The 17861-nt window shown below is 37.6% G+C and overlaps 1 protein-coding gene across 1 annotated transcript in view; it reads left to right on the top strand.

Moving 5' to 3' along the window:
* The window catches only part of LOC150089536 (G protein-signaling modulator 2-like), a 240318-nt gene that overhangs the window by 28296 nt on the left and 194161 nt on the right, over window positions 1-17861 (top strand). Inside the window, exon 2 of the mRNA XM_090390018.1 lies at window positions 4776-5005. Within this exon, the coding sequence (XP_090246144.1) occupies window positions 4782-5005 (224 nt within the window). The 5' untranslated portion in view covers window positions 4776-4781. The remainder of the gene's footprint in view (window positions 1-4775; window positions 5006-17861) is intronic.

The raw sequence follows: 17861 nt of genomic DNA, 5'->3' as shown, positions 1-17861 counted from the left end.
AATAAATATTGCAGTTATACTATAATTAATATATGCATATTAATTGATTATTCTCTTCACTGACATTTTTTTTTTTATTGTAAAATTTAAAACACCAAAAAAGATAAGCAATCAATAATGACAAACACAAGCATGCACACGTGAGATAAGAGTAACAAGTTTATGAAGCTTAAAAAATAGGAATGAAGAGAAGATTCTGAAAATTTATTCAAGTTTTTTACATGATTGAAGATTTTGTGGGAGGGGAAACACATTTTACCATCATAACATAAAAACCCACAGAATTCCAGCTATCGGTATTATAAAAAATGCAGTAAGACCAAGTTTACTATCTGTTTATAATATATTGCACTAACAGAAAAGCCCAATAAACAGGGAACTGCAAATTGTTTATATAGTTTTATGGTGGCGACCTCCAGAAATATGCTTCTCTGTTCACACTATCACGCCTCATGAAATTTCTGTTCGAACAGAAAAATGTGAGCTCTCGAAAACATGAATCAGCCTACAATATTACCTGTTATCTTGGAAATATAGTGAACGACAATAGTGTGTCTCCGACCTATACAACTACAGTAAATGGGGAAATATAGCTCTCACACATTGACATTTTTAAAATTTTGTGAACTTGTATGTATTGCTGCGTAGGTCGCTACGTTCTGCTTGGTGCCGGGTTTTGCATTCACCTGGTGTTACTTGCAAATGAAATTGTGCATGAGCCAACACAAAAATAGTGTTATAGTCACATTGTTCCCTAATATATCAATTGTGTTGGAATAAATTTGCTTTGCTAAAATCTGCTTTATAGCAGAACTGACTGTACTGATAATTATCAAAAAAAAATTATACGAGGAAGTGAGTTTAGTTACGATATCGGTTTGCTTTCCCCTCTTCTTCAACTTGTGTACTCCAGGCTAAATCGCATACGAATGGCTTATTAGATCACTACATTGCTACTTTTTCGTAGATGTCATTACCTCTATGCATACTTCTCTGTGCAAAAGCCTGCTAAAATAAAGTGTTCCGTGGTCTATTTGATTATTAGTCTATGCCAGTATATTAATACCTGAAAAAAAATTGTTAAAAATTATAATGATATGAAAGTGGTGTACAGTACAAATATGCAAAATTTATTTATTTTATTTTTTAATTATTAATTATGATTTTTCACAGAACACTGGGGCTCTGCAGAATGCAGTTTGGGAAATGCATGGCCCTATACCATGTTCTCTGTGGTATTGACATATTTCTAAGTTTCTTAATGTAAATTATCCCAACTGAACCAGTATTTGTGTAATCTCATTTCTGAAGTTTGGTTTAGAATTCATTTAACTCTGTTTAATACTTATGTTTTGTTTTATTATAGCAGTGTGATTCTCATAGTGCATAACATTTTAATGTAAATTTTATCTTTTTTTTTTTGTTTTCTTTTCAAGAATTGTTTTTGGTTGATTGTGTTCTATTTTTCTTTTTTTTTTTTTTTTTTTGGAAGATTAGCATACAGGTACGAAGTGCCTATTGTTTTCACCATGCCCATCCTCATGTAATAACTGAACTCCTAATGGATGGAGTTTCATGAAGTTTTATATTTGTCTCTTTTAGAATGATTTGTCAGACCATTCCAAATTCCATTAAAATCAGATAAATGGAAATCCAGCAATTATTATTATTATTTTTTCTGTATGTCACATAGGTTATCCATATGTCATATATTGCAGCCAAAATACTGGATATCATGTTTGTTGCCATTCTCTGATTGAAGAAATGAATCGGCAGTATGGTGGCTGCTCAAAAGTGAAAAGTTCTGTTTACCCATAAGTTGTTTTTTTGTTATAAATCATGAATTATTAATATTTGCTAATACACCTGGAATGTAATATATTGTGTTACATTGTTTATTTCTCTTTCAAGTGCACTTTAGAAGTTATTTGCATCATTTACTATTTTTTATTTATTTATAAAATATGACTGTTGGCTTGAGGACATAAAACTAGGATTGTGTGTCTCCAAGCTTGAAATTCACTTATTTTAATGCTGTGATGATGCTAGTGCTTGTTTGGCTGGCTCTTATTGCTGTTAGATTGCCCTTTTAACATCTGTTTCAGAAATTGAAGCAAAATAAACATTCTGTATGTTGACAGTTTTTTGAATTATATGTTGTAAAAATCTTTGTTATGGTTATGTCAAAAGAAAAAAAGAAGCTTTAGGCATTGTTGTAAGCAGAGTATATTTAATACTTTATGTAACAATGTTGTAAGGTGCATACTTTACATCATTGTTGCAGTATAAATTCCTTTTTCATTTTTTTTTTTTTTTTTTTTTTTGGAAGATTAGCATACAGATACAAAGTGCCTATTGTTTTCACCATGTGGAAGGGGTCACTTTAGAGAAGTAAAGCAGTTTCACTTTATCATTTATGCTAAGTCATTTCAAAAGTGACTTTGAGCAAATTAATGAACACTATAAGAATGTGAATAAATGAAACTACAGCTGTCGTAGTCATTAAATTCTGTTACTGTGTTGATGGCTTATGTATAAGCATATAACATATTTTGGAAAAATAATTGCTACTCTACAGTACTGCTGTGGTAACAAATCACAATTCAGTTTTTTTAACAAGGGCATTTATTGAGATGGATTCCTTATGCCCCTCTAAAAAATTTTGGAAAACTGTAATCATTATTCTCTGAAACCACAATGCAACAAAAGCAAAAAATAATCGTTTGCATACATGCGTATAAAAGATATATTCTTTTGACTTTTATATGCTTTTCCAGTTTACTAACAGTGAGATATAGAGAGATTAGTATTTTCCTCACAAGTTCTAGTTAAAAAATCTAACTCTGATTAAGTTAGGTCATTTTGGCATTTTAAATGATATATCATATCTTTTTGTTCTCTTTCCATTTCGCTGACTGCAAGGTATCGGAGAAGTAACATGCCATTATTAAAAATTTGGAAAATGTGGTTTGCTTAAGTTCACTTTGGTGTTTAAATGATATCCTCTTGTATGTCTTTCAGATTTGTTAACCATGAGATATGTGAGACTGTATGTACACCATATGATCTTGTTAAAACACTGGAAAAGTGAAATTGTTATACAACTGAACTTGTTAAAGTGACTCCCTGCATATGCTGACCAGCTTTCTATAGCGACCAAAATATGTATCTATTCTTTTAGAGTATAGGTATAAATGCTAAAATGTGCTTTAATAAGGTCAATCAATCACTCATGATTTTACCTTCTTTATCCGAGAACTAGTCCTGAATAGACTGTACCTTATGACATGACTCAATTTGTGGGAAAGTGGCCAGATGGATATATACCATGAGCATGGAGGGATGCATCTGGTCAGCAGCAGTGTTCAAGTAGACCATGGCAATCAGATGTTGAGTAACTGGTGGATCTTACATATGCCACAAAAACACTCCCTCACGCTATCATACTTCCATTACTAGCTTGCATTGTTGACACCTGACATAGTGTCCCTTGATCCATGCTGCTGTTTCCGTGCACTCTTTCTGCGGTCAGCATGAAACAGCTGGATTCATTGGACCAAGCAACTTTCCACTCCTTAACTGTCTAGTGTTTATATTCCTGTGCCTACAATACCCATAACTGCCCCCCCCCCCTTTATAGCTAACAAGAATAGAACCTGGTGAAGTTGTCTGCAGCTACAACTCAGTCTGTGGTTAGATTAGATGCATTGTGTATCCCATTATACCCCATTACACACTGCTATTGTACTGCGCTGTCATTTAGTTGATTGTGGTAATACAGTACAAGTGTTGTGAAAGGGTTATATTACTGTTGTACTTTGCTGTCATTTGACCAGTTGTTCATCTGTTAGACTATACAGTTGTTTTCATCCTGCATTGACCTCCCACATCAGTAGGTTCTCTGTTCATAGGACTGCTGTTGGTTGGATGTTTTCTAGTTGTTCCACCATTCATGGTACGCTGCACGAACATCTGAGATACTTGCATTTTCACATCTGGCACCAGCTATATGTCACACTTGGCCACTAAAGTTGTTCTGTTGACTCCCATTCTGTCTGAATTGCACGTGCATACACACACACTGTCCCTCAATATCTGACTACCTGCTTTAATAGCATAGTATAGATGTAATTCTGTCTCTGATGATGTGGTCTGTTTCTGGATGAATAGGGATGTATCTAATAAATTGGTCATTCAGTATATATTAATAAAATATTTGATATTTCTCTTGTCTTTGTAAAGATTCCACATCTTGCATTAATCTGAACATTTTTTTAAAGTCTATTTTCTTTCTTTTAACTGATGTAGGGTGGTTATGAGGCAGAAGAATTTTTTGCAATGTTTTTTTTTTATTAGAAATATGAAGTAGTTTTTTCTTTTTTTTTTTTTTTACAGCAACATGCATAGGCTTTTATATCCTTCCTTGCATGTTAGAATTAAGGAATAAAGTAAGGTAAGCTTCATTATATCAGATAATTTTGTTTTAATGTGTAAGTTCAGTTAAAGTTGGATATATTTGACCAAAAGTATTTAAATTAATTACAAAGTACAACTAAGAATTTCAAAATGTGCATTCCACAATACAGAAGTACAGTTTTTTCTGTTTTATGATAGCTAACATTTTCTAGTGAACTGCTTACTTTTTTTTCCAATACTTTGGTAATAATTAAGTTCATTAATAATATATTACTTCAAATTTATTTAGTGATTATTTATTGAATACATACCTTCTGTTAAATATTTATAGAAACATTCTCATTAGTTTTTCTTTACAGTCATTAATGGATCCAAATACGTGTCTTGAACTGGCTTTGGAAGGAGAACGCCTTTGTAAAAGTGGCGATTTTAATGGAGGTGTTGCATTTTTTGAAGCTGCAATCCGTGTGGGTACAGAGGATTTAAAAACATTAAGTGCCATTTATAGTCAACTAGGAAATGCTTATTTTTATTTGGGAAATTATGGTAAAGCTATGGAATATCACAAGTGTGACCTTACAGTTGCTAGGTAAGTTGCCACCTTGTACAAATTCCATAAGAAAATTATTTCATCCAAACACTTTAAATAACATGCACTTTACCAGTATAAATGAGTATCTGTTTAATCTTTAATAGTCTGAATGTGATATCTTTTTGAGATTTGTTTCACCTTCACTTCTTGATTATGTTGCTGTTGCACCATTGCAAAACTATATCAAAATATTTGGTGTATTTTTGTAACTTCACTGAATAGTACTTCACGGAACAAGAAAGCAGTAGGACCAGACAAAGTCCAGGCGGAGCAACTCAAGAATATGGGAGAAGACATGAAAGATAGCTTTATCAAGTGATACAAAAAATCTGTGAAGGTGGTGAAAAGTTTCTGAAAAGAGTCAGCAAAGGCATCCAAAGAGATGATGTTCAGTTCAGTGTTTACATTTCTCTTTGTCCTCAACAAAAAGACAGTCCTCAACATTAAGGCTGAGCTGGACAGGCATTTGGAACAAATGGAGGGGTGAAATGGTTTTTTTTTTTTTTTTTTTGGCTCATGCTGCATAAGCTTGTTTTCTTGCATTGTATGCTAATTCAATTTTAAATTTCACTAATCAGGCTACATACCTATCAAGACCTATGTTTATGGCCCCGGGTGCCAAGCATTCCGTGACCAAGTGATTTTTGTCCGTTCCAAAAAGCGTTGTATCCAAAGAGCCTTTGAGCAAATCATATTTTGTTCCAACTACCGTTTTCTTTATTTATAAATTACTGCAGCACTTTTGCACTACAAGAAGTAGGCAAAGGCCCAGAAAGGGAAGCCACCTTTCTGTTTCTATTTCTAACAGTACTAATCAAATAATTCAGCTGCTTGGTCACCTAGTGGCACTGCTCCTGCCTTCCCGTGGCGGGGCTGGAAACCTGGGAGGTAAAGCAAACCCCCAGGGCCCAAAGGAGCAAAACATGGAATATGACAACTTCCCCCTGATTAAGACTGCAAATCTGAATAATACGGATTTGCATCAACCTGATATCGACTCTACCAATCCAAAGAGACTGAAGACGGATACTCCTCGAATTGAACACCCGAGTTTTCTGATTCTCCATTCACTGACAAACCAGCCCTTAGGCAATCTATCGCCATTTCTCATTCAAAAATGTCTTGAGAACGTAGCTGGTTCCCCGAAAATGGTGAGGCAACTAAAATCTGGCGACCTGCTTGTAGAGACCACAAGCTCTAAACACTCTGAGTCTCTACTTGGACTCAACTCATTTGGTGGAATTCAAGTCAAGGTGTCCCCACATGCCACACTAAACATATCCAAAGGCGTAATTTCAGAATGGGACCTAATGAATGTTTCAGAGGAGGAAATTGTTCAGGAATTGCAGGATCAGAAAGTCACACAGGCCAAAAGAATCATGATGAAAAAAGATGGCGAGCTAACTCGAACTCGGAGTTAGCTCGCCATCATACTAACATTCAGCTCACCAAACCTACCTTCGTCAGTGAAAGCAGGGTATCTGCATTGTCGAATCGTCCATATATTCCAAACCCAATAAGATGTTATAAGTAACAGAAATTTGGACACTCACAAACAGTCTGTCAAGATGACCCAGTATGCCCAAACTATGGATCAAAAGAGCATACCTAAGCTAATTGTAATGCCCAGTCTTCTTTTTGTTCCAATTGTAAAGGCAAACATCCAGCCTTCTCCAAAAATTGTGAACAGTGGAAATACGAGAAAAAAATCCAAAAATATAAAATAGAAAAGAAAGTCTCGTTCCCAGAAGCACGAAAGCAACTGCAAATACAGATGCCTAGACGTACATATGCCGAAGCCTCTAAAAAATTTCATTCAGTATCCATCCAAACTGACACGTCAGTTCCACCAAACATCTCTATTTCTGAATGGGCTCGATCCTTGCTCTCTTCTGCACCACAGTCATCAAAGCAACATATATCAAGCAGGGCTAACAACACGCCAATCACCATACCACCTGCCATGCAGCCCCTGTAATATCCGTTCAAACAGAGAAACCAGATCCCGTTAGCAAACAGCCAGTTGACTCCGTCCTTATGGATACCAATGAAATCCCCAGTCAAGAAGAAACAGAAACCATTCTGGAGATCCATCTGGAAGATGAAATAGACAAGTGACCAGTTTTCTCAAAAAGAGAAAATTAAAATTGACCGCGGCAAACAGACTTTTAAAAAAACAGACAGACTCAGCTCCTTCATCTAAATCTAAACAATGAATAACGTAGTCCAGTGGATTGCAGAGGCTTGCGTAGCGATATTGATGACATCCAGGAAATAATTAAACGTCATAATCCAGTTGGTATCTGTTTACAGGAGACATATTTAACTCCGAAGGTATCTCTCTCGATCAAAAATTCTTCTCTTTTCAGAGAAGATAGACCGGTTACAAATAAAGCACACGGTGGGGTTGCTATTCTCATAGATTCACGAGTCCCTTGCAGACGTATTCCTTTGCAAACCTCTATTGAAGTGGTTGCTACGTGAATAGCAATTGGAGTCACTATAACACTCATTTCTATCTATCTACCCCCACTCAGCCTTGCACTATTCATGAATTTGAAGATCTAATACTGCAGTTGCCAACCCATTTCTGTTTATTGGGCGACTTCTATGGACACCATCCATTGTGGGGCTCTCCCAATGCAGATGGACATGGACAACTTATTGAAATGCTCATTGACAGGCAGAATTTATCCATCCTAAATACTGGTTCACCAACTTACATCCATCTCCAAACAGGAACTGTGTCCTCAATAGATCTATCTATCTGCTCTCCAATCCTTTTTCCTTGTATTGAGTGGACAGCTCTGGATGATCCACCGAACAGTGACCACTATCCACTAATCTGTAAAATTCAAACTTCACACTCTGTGACTCCAGAAAACTGCATGAAATGGAAATTTTCCAAGGCTGATTGGGCAAAATATACTTATCATGTATCCTTTGATAATCAGATCATTGAATCTTGTCCAATTGACATAGTCACCAGCCATATCACCAAACAAATCCTAGGTTGCGTCTATTGCCATTCCACAGTCACAGTCAAGCTCCCGTAGATCCATAAATTATTGGTGGAATGAGGACTGTAGGAGTGCCAAAAAAGAAAAAAACCGAGCCCGGAATATATTCCGCAAACATCCTACTACCAATAATCTTATAAATTATAAAAAACTCAGAGCCAAGGCTCGCCATATCAGGAAGAAAGCAAAAAGAGACTCCTGGGTCCGATTTGCAAATTCAGTTAATAAAAATACAGATTCTAGAATAATATGGAGAAAAATAAAACAATTAAATGGCAAATTTCCTCCTCCATCCTCCCCAATTTTCAACTGGAATGGACAGGAGCTGTGTACTCCTGCAGAAATTGCAAATGCTTTAGGCTCTGTATTCTTACAGCTGTCTGCATCGACTGCATACGACCAGTCATTTCAGAAGATTAAAGCTTCAGCTGAAAAATCTCGATTGAACTTCAAAACCAAATCGTGTCTATCATATAATCGGCCCCTTACTATGATTTGAACTTCAAGAAGCTATATATACCTCAAAGAACAGTGCTGCTGGTTCCAGACGGAGTGTATTATACAATGCTTAAACACTTAGATAAACAAAGCATTATCCCTCTGCTAACTTTCTACAATCGTATTTTCACTGAACATTCATTCCCCACATGCTGGCATCACTCCTATGTACTGGCAATTCCCAAACCAGGGAAAGATCACTCTATCCCTCACCACTATAGACCTATTTCTCTTACCAGCTGCTTGGGTAAAACCCTGGTAAAAATGATACACTGCCGACTGACCTGGTATCTTGACTCCAAACATTTATTATCTGATAGCCAATTTGGCTTCAGAAAAAATCGATCATCCCTGGATCTCATGGTCAAAGCTGAAACGAACATCAGGAATGAGTTTATCCGAAACGAGCATCTCGTTATGGTATGCCTTGACATAGAGAAGGCCTTTGATACCACTTGGCGTTTTGGCATCTTGAAAGATCTACATTCCCTTGACCTCAGAGGCCACTTACCATATTTCATACAAAACTTCCTTCAGCATAGAACTTTTCAAGTCCGCTATCGGCAAGTCCTCTCGCAAATCTATATACAAGAGAAAGGAGTCCCACAAGGCTCAGTTCTGAGTTCTACCTTATTTGCAATAAGAATAAATAATATAACCAAATGCATACCCGTCCTGTAAACACATATCTCTATGCCGATGACCTGACTGTTTCCTGCAGTTCACAGAATATGAACTTCCTCGAAAGGCAACTACAAATCTCTCTTAACAATATTGAACTATGGATGACACAGAATGGATACCGACTATCACATCAGAAATCTAGTGTCATTCATTTTTATAACAAACGAAAGATGCATCCTGAACGAGAGCTTCACTTAACGAATCATCCTATATTAGTCATGAAAAGTATTTGCCTCCTGGGCCTCATTTTTGATAGTAAGCTTAATTTCTTAGAACATATCAGATATCTGCGGACTACTTGCCAGAAAAAAATGAATATACTCGGAGTTCTTTCTTCGACAACATGGGGTGCAGATCGCTATACCCTGTTTCAATTGTATAGAACTCTAATTAGGTCTCCTCTTGATTATGGTGCCCCAGTCTGACTCTGCAAGGGAAAGCGTGCTTACACGCCTTGCACCTATTCAACATTCTGCCCTCAGGATTGCTACAGGAACATTTAGGACATCACCAGTATAAAGCCTTTTATATTGAAGCCCATGGAGTTCCACTCTGTCTCAGAAGAAAGGTGTTACTTCTGAATTATGCAGCTAAAATTCGAAGCATGCCTACCCATCCAATTTGGCCTATACTTGTGATCCACAGTTTAAAATTTTTTATAGAAATAAACCCAGTGCAGTTCAGCCTACTGGTATCAGATTACAAGCACTATCAGAAACTTGGAATGTCCATCTTGAAAAAGTCCTCCAAGATCCAACCTGTTCAGTTGCCCCATGGGCCTATACTAAGCCATCCTGGGACAATTACTTCCTAAACTGGGGGAAGCATTCCCTGGCAAATATCAATATACAACAACTCCATACTGCTCACACAGAGAATTATCCTCTTTTTACAAAAATATATACCGATGGATCAAAGTCTGATAATGGAGTAGGTGCTGCAGCAATTTTCCCTTTTAACACCATCTCTGTATCACTTCCCACCGAATGCAGCAGTTATACATCTGAGTCATTCGCCATCAAGCTTGCCCTACAAAATATTCTCCCTCTATCCATCAAAAAGAGTATAATATATACGGACTTGCAGAGTGCACTTATAACCCTACAAAACACCTCCTCACCAAAGAATCCTTTAATAAAAACTATAAGATATATGTTGATACATACTCAGGAATACCAGCTTGTAGTTATCTTTTGCTGCATCCCAGGCCACACTGGGATATCTGGAAATGAATGTGCAGATTATGCCGCCAAACATCCTTCTAATTCAGATTCATCATGTGCTCTCGTTCCATATGCTGACTACAAATCTAATATACAAAGAATAATGTAAGGAACAATAGACACTTATATGGCAAAATAAATCAGATAATAAGCTCTTTCAAATAAAACCAGATCCACAGTTATGGGCCTCTAGCTTCCGGGAAAACAGAAAGGAAGAAGTAATCATAGCCAGAGCAAGAATTGGTCACAGTCACATTACCCACCTATTTCTCCTCACAGGCAATGATCCTCCTCAGTGTACAAACTGCAATTCTCAACTCACAATGAAGCACATTCTTGTTGAATGCACCTTATACTCGCATGCCCGGCAACTCTCATTCAGTTTTCTTCCTAATCTTAAAGAATCTTTGAACCTCTGTCATATCATAGGTAACGATGCCAACCCCACAGAATTTTTCTCATTTATCAAACGGATAAACTTATATGATCAGTTCTGACTGTGTGCAAAATAATCATCATGAGTATCATCCACATTGCTGATAGGTGCAATATGGCCTGAGCAGCCCTTGCGCCAAAAATAACAACAACAACAACCTATGTTTCATACTTTAAAATAATCTGTCAAAACACGCTGTTTCAATGGTACAGCATGTTTTAAAACAGAATTATGGAGGTGCACAATAGCAGTCATTTCACTTTCACAGTTAGCACTTGAAAAAAAAAAAAAAAGGAATCTACGTACAAGTTCTAATCCTTAATTAGCATCTTTCACTGAAACTTCTTGTTCAACCACATCCTGAAATCTCTTTCCTTTTGAGGGCAACTCTCACTTCAGGAAAGAGAAGTCTGCTGGTTCTAGATTGGGAAAGTAGGGTGGATGGTTGATCTGTACAATGCCATGTTTTACCAGAAATGTCTTCACAACAAGTGCAGAAGGCAGGCTGAGGCTGTGCATTACAAATTTTGCACAGATTTTCCTTTCCCCTAAATCTTCATGCAGAATTTGGTTAATCATCACCTTATTCATATCCAGTTCGTCAGCCATTATTCTGAGGGTCAAACAACAATCCCTTTCCATGATTTCCTGAACTTTTTGCAACACTGTCCTCTTTTGAGAAGTTGATGGATTCCCATTTCTTTAGTCATTGCATCTGTCTTTGAACTGCCTATATCATTCAAACACACTGGTACAACTTAACATTTCATCATCATAAATAGTTTCTAACATTTCGTACATTTCTGTTGCAGATTTTTTCCAGTTTAAAGGAAAATTTGATATTTGTTAGTTTGCTCCATTGCAAAATCACGACATGGAATGTTAACACTGATAACGAAACTGTTTATTACTTGCAACCTATTAGCTACTGGACAATCTCTGTACCACCATTTGTTGGAAGAACTTTGAACTATAACCTACCACTTCTATTTTAAAACTCGTCAAACATGACTGCAATAGCACCAGTGTGGGAACTTTATTTCCACACCTTGTATATGCTCACTCTCCTGTTGCTACAGCTCTTGTTGGACCTCAATCTTCTGAACAATGTTTGCCCACTCTTTTCTGATTCTTGTCTTCAAGCCAGCTCTTCTGCAGTCTACCTGCCCTGTGTTCATTCATGATTTTGGTACATGACTCTGACAGCAGTTCTTTCTCTTCCATCCTTTCCACATGCCCCAGACATTGCAGTCTTCTTTTCCTTGTTTCTGTTACCAGATCTAGGTCTTTGTAAAGCTGGTACAATTCTGTTTGTTCTTATTCTCCATTGTCCATTCTCAATGACTGCCCCTATATTTTCCTAACGAAATTTCTTTCATGCACTTGTGGCATACTCATCTCTTTTTATTAGTGCCATGCAGAATGACTGGGCTTATCATTTGTAAATGGTCAATTTCAACTTCTTCGAAATACGTGAATGTCTAAATAGTTTTTTTAGGCAAATTAACACTGGTTACCAGACCCTGTTCTTAGCTTTTATTGCCATGCAGACTTTATTGCCCTCTGTAATAATATCATCCAAGTACTCAAACTGCTGCACTCTCTTAAAACTCTCCTTTCTCCCATCTCAGAACTCTTTCCTTCTCCCATCTTGACACTCTTGACTCTTAATCTGTCTGTTTCTAGTGTTAATCATATACAGTGGATTCTGGTTATTTGGGCCACTGGTTAATCGGGACGGCCGTTTATTTGGGACAAATCTTAAAGAACAGAACCCAATTGAGAAAATAGCCAGGGTTTACCTCGCTTAATTGGGATAACATGCCATTTAATTGGGGCAGGAGACTGAAATATTTGAGATTATCCTACGATTCTCTCTGACCATACCTCATGGTTCGGTTGGATTTCTGGAAGTTACAACTATAAAACAATAAAAATAATTAGCAGTCTCCTGTTTATTGGGCTTTTCTGTTAGTGCAGTCTGTTTTAAATGGATAGTAAACTTGACCTTATCGAATTTGCAATAATATCGACAGCTGGAATTCTGTGGGTTATGAAATGTGTTTACACATCCATGATATCTTCAATCATATAAAAAAATTAATTTGCTGGAACAAACTTCCATCTGTCGTTGTGGAAGTTGATAGGTTGAATAAATTTAAGGAGGAACTGGACAGGCATTTGGAGGGAATGGTGTTTTTTTTTTTTTTTTTTTTTTGGCTGATGCTGCATAAGCTCACACATTTGCTTTCTTGCATCACATGCTGCTACTACTTGTTACTCCATTCTCACTTGAGTGTATCATGTTACTTGCAATTTGTGTGTGTCATGTTCTTTATTATTGATTGCTTATCTTTTTTACTGTTTTAAATTTTAATCCCCACTCACAAATGTCAGTGAACGGAAATGTCAACGCACAAACTTAAATTCATTTTTATTTTACTAACCTGTGGAAAATATTCTTCTGATTTTCATGTATCATTTAATTTTTTAATTGGTAAGGTAATAAAGTGTAAATTTGTACTTAATATATCTTTACTTTTATAGCCTGTGGATAATATTCCTCCTATTTTTGCTAATTAGAATTGCTGTTTAATAGAATTAAAATTCAATTCACAAACATGATCACAATGATCTGCGCTTACTACATATTGTATAGTGAATGGTACTTTACTATGGCAAGTCCATTGTAATGTGATTTGATCGTACAGAAAATCAATCGTAAAGCTGTATTTTTAACTATTTATGTGAAACTTCACATAATTGGGGCAACCGCTTAATCGGGCCAAAATGTACTAGGCCTTATGTGTCCCAAATAACCGGAGTCGACTGTACTTGGTTTTATCAGTGTTGATCTCTAGGCTCACCTCCTTTGATCTTTTTCCAGTTGCCATACACTTTCTTTCAGTTAATTCACTGTTCTACTTGAAACTACTAATTATCACAACAAAAGCCATATACTGTACCTTTCTGTTGAATAAAGTGCCTCTTGGGTTTATCATTATTTTCCTTATGGTTGCTTCTAGGCTCAAGTTGAACAAGGTTATTGAGAGAACATCTCTCTTGCTTAATCCTCTTCTCACTTTGAATAGTTTAGAAAGCTAGGTGAAGGTAAAGAAAGCTAACACGAGAACCATGGGAAACTTTTAGTGATCAGACACATTTCCCAGTACTGCAGCTTCTCCCTGCATTCTCGGTAAACAGATGGTGCATGTTATCGGTAGTGGCAGTAGAAGTCGATAACAATGTAGTGATTAATTTTTTATCATTATTAAAAGCAGATTATTTGAGTTCATGAGTGTAATGCCTTCACAGCTGAAATTTACTTATGGGTACACCCTCCAGACTGCCTCAGTCTTTAGGATGTTTATCCCCCCTTCCCACTGTTTTAACCCGATAGGAAAATGACTTCTACTGCAACCCGATAACATGCATCGTCTGTAGAAGTCTTTTTCGTATCGGGTTAAAACAGTGGGAAGGGGGGATAAACACCCTAAGACTGAGGCAGTCTGGAGGGTGTTACCCACAAGTAAATTTCAGCCCACTTATGATTTCCAATAATTTTCTTTTAATAATAAGGAAAAAAACTTATCAATACATCATTATCAACTTCTACTGCCACTACCGATAACATGCACGATCTGTTTATCGAGAATGCAGGGAGAAGCTGTAGTACTGGGAAACGCTTTTGACTGGTAAAAGTTTCCTGTGGTTCTCGTGTTGGCTTTCTTTACCTTAGCTGAAAGCTGTTCTTTGATTTTCGCCTTAACTCCAGTATTATTGAGAGGGGATAATTTTTAACAAGTTGATGATGCTCCCAGATTTCCTTAACCAGTTTGTATATTTCTTCTTTCAGTTCTTCCCCTCCATACTTTATCAGCTATACTTTAATACCATCTTCCTGAGTTGTTTTTTTATAAATCATATCACATGTTCAACTTTTTCCTTTTGCATCTGTAGTTCCTCCTCTGGGTCTGTTTGGTTTTCTTCCATCTTTGTCTCCTCTCCATCCGTTTTTTCGTACTGTTTCATGTGGTTCCCCCCCCCCACACACACACTGAACAACCCTTTGAAATACTCCATTTCTTTGAAATACTCCATATTTCCTACTGTTTCATGTGTTGTTCCCCACCCCACTGAACAACCCTTTGAAATACTCCATCCATCTTTCCAACATTTCTCCTTCATCTCCTAACATATTGCCATTCTTATCCTTACAAAGGTTTGTTCTGGCCTTGAATCCTATCTTTATCTCTCTTAGTCCTTGTAACATGCTTTGTGTTTCCTTCCTAGCACGTCCCATGTACATATATGCATATTCGTGTTTTTGTACTACATCAGAGGCCCCGGGTGCCAAGCGTTCCGTGGCCAAGCGATTATAGTGCGTCTCTGAAAGCGTTTTCTAAAAAGAGAATTTAAGCAATCAGTTTATATTTTTAGTTTCAAACACCGTTCTCTTTATTTCTATATTAGAGTAGCTGTCTCGCACTACAAAGAGTAGGCAGAAGCCCAGAAAGGAAAACCACCTTTCTGTTTCCTTTTTCTATTAGTACTAACTTACTAACACAGCCGCTTGGTCACCTCGTGGCACTGCTCCTGCCTCCCCGTGGCGGGGCCGGAAACCTGGGTGGTAAAGCAAACCCCCAGGGCCAAAAGGAGCAAAACATGGATTTCGACAACTTTCCCCCGATCCAGACAGCAAATCCTAACTCATTGGATTTGCACCATCCCGATGATGACACAAACACCAGAAAGAGACTGAAGACGGATGCTTGCAGGATAGAACATCCTACTTTCCTGATCTTGCATTCTTTAACAAACCAGGCCATAGGCAATCTATCTCCATTTCTCATACAGAAATGTCTGGAAAGTGTAGCAGGTTCCCCGAAAATGGTGAGACGTCTAAAATCTGGCGACCTACTGGTTGAGACCACCAGTTCCAAACACTCTGAGTCCCTTCTGAAACTCTCCACATTTGGTGGAATTTCAGTCAAGGTGTCACCACATGCTACACTCAATACCTCCAAAGGTGTCATCTCAGAATGGGACCTAATGAATGTCTCAGAGGAGGAAATTGTAAATGAATTGCAAGATCAGAAGGTCACACAGGCGAAAAGAATTATGCTGAAGAAAGATGGCGAACTTATCCCAACTCGAAGCATCATACTGACATTTAGTTCACCAAACCTACCTACATCGGTGAAAGCCGGGTATCTGAACTGCCGCATTCGCCCGTATATTCCAAATCCATTAAGATGTTATAAATGTCAGAAATTCGGACACTCCCAAACAGTCTGTCGAGGTGATGCTGTATGCCCTAACTGTGGCTCGAAGGAGCATACCCAAGCTGAATGTAAATCACAGTCCTCGCTCTGCCCTAATTGCAAAGGCAACCACCCAGCCTTCTCTAAAACATGTGACCAATGGAAATATGAAAAGAAAATTCAGAAGTACAAGGTAGAAAAAAAAGTCTCATTTTCAGAAGCAAGGAAACAAATACAGCAAGTGATACCAAAACATACATATGCTGATGCTACCAAAAGATTTCATACAATATCTGTTCAGACTGACACATCAATACCACCAAACATTTCTATTTCTGAGTGGGCTCGATCTATACTCTCTTCCGTACCACAGTCCTCAAAGCAACAGACTTCAACCAGATCTTGTAACACACCAGTTACGATACCACCTGTTGCTGCTGCAACTTCCGTAAGACCTGCTCAAAAAGAAAATGCTGATCCCATTAATAAGCAGCATGCTGAATCCTCTTCCGCTATGGACACAAATGAGACTTGCAATCAAGAAGAAAATGAAACCATTTTGGAAATCCATCCAGAAGACGAAATAGAAACCAGACCTGTTTTTTCAAAGAGAGAGAAGATGAAAGCTGACCGCCTGAAACAGATTTCCAAAAAGCAGACAGATGCAGCTACTCCATATAAACCCAAACAATGAAAAACATCGTACAATGGAATTGCAGAGGCTTTCGCAGCAATATTGACGACATCCACGAAATAATTATGAACCATAATCCAATTGGAATCTGCTTACAGGAGACATATTTAACACCGCAGTTGTCTCCCTCGATAAAAAATTATACTCTCTTTCGGCAAGACAGACTTACAACCACAAATGCTCATGGAGGGGTAGCCATACTCGTGGACTCATGAGTCCCTTGTAAACGCATTCCCCTACAAACTGCCATTGAAGCCGTTGCCACGCGAATAGCGATTGGCATTAACCTAACACTGGTTTCCATCTACCTGCCACCCAGTGATCCTTGTACGTTTCAAGAACTTCAAGATCTCATTTTGCAGTTGCCAACTCCTTTCTGTTTATTGGGCGACTTCAATGGACATAATCCATTGTGGGGATCTCCCAACACAGACGCCCGAGGACAACTCATTGAAATGCTTGTCGACAGACAAAATCTAACCATATTAAATACAGGCTCTCCAACTTATTTCCATCTACCAACAGGATCAGTCTCTGCAATAGACCTATCCATCTGCTCTCCTATCCTCTTTCCTAGTATTGAGTGGACTGCTCTGGACGATCCACTCAATAGTGACCACTACCCAATAATCTGTAAAATACAAACTTCACTCTGCATAACTTCAGAAACCAGCAAAAAATGGAAATTTTCTAAGGCAGATTGGACAAAGTACGCTTCCCATGTATCCTTTGACAACCAGGTCATTGAATATCAACCAATTGACAAAGCTGCCAAACATATTACAAAACAGATCCTAGTAGCTGCATCTGCTGCCATTCCTCAACCACAGTCAAGCATCCGTAAAAGCAGAAACTACTGGTGGAATGAGGACTGTAGAAATGCAAAAAAAGAAAAAAACCGTGCTTGGAATTTATTCCGTAAATACCCTACCACTGCAAACTTGATAAACTACAAAAAACTTAGAGCTAAGGCCCGCCATATTAGGAAAAAAGCAAAAAAAGACTCTTGGATTCGATTCGCAACTGAAATTAAT

The sequence above is a fragment of the Mastigoproctus giganteus genome, chromosome 2 (assembly GCF_048544385.1).
Source record: "Mastigoproctus giganteus isolate SK-2022 chromosome 2, ASM4854438v1, whole genome shotgun sequence".
NCBI lineage: Eukaryota > Metazoa > Arthropoda > Arachnida > Uropygi > Thelyphonidae > Mastigoproctus > Mastigoproctus giganteus.
This window is presented reverse-complemented; position numbering and strand designations above follow the sequence as displayed.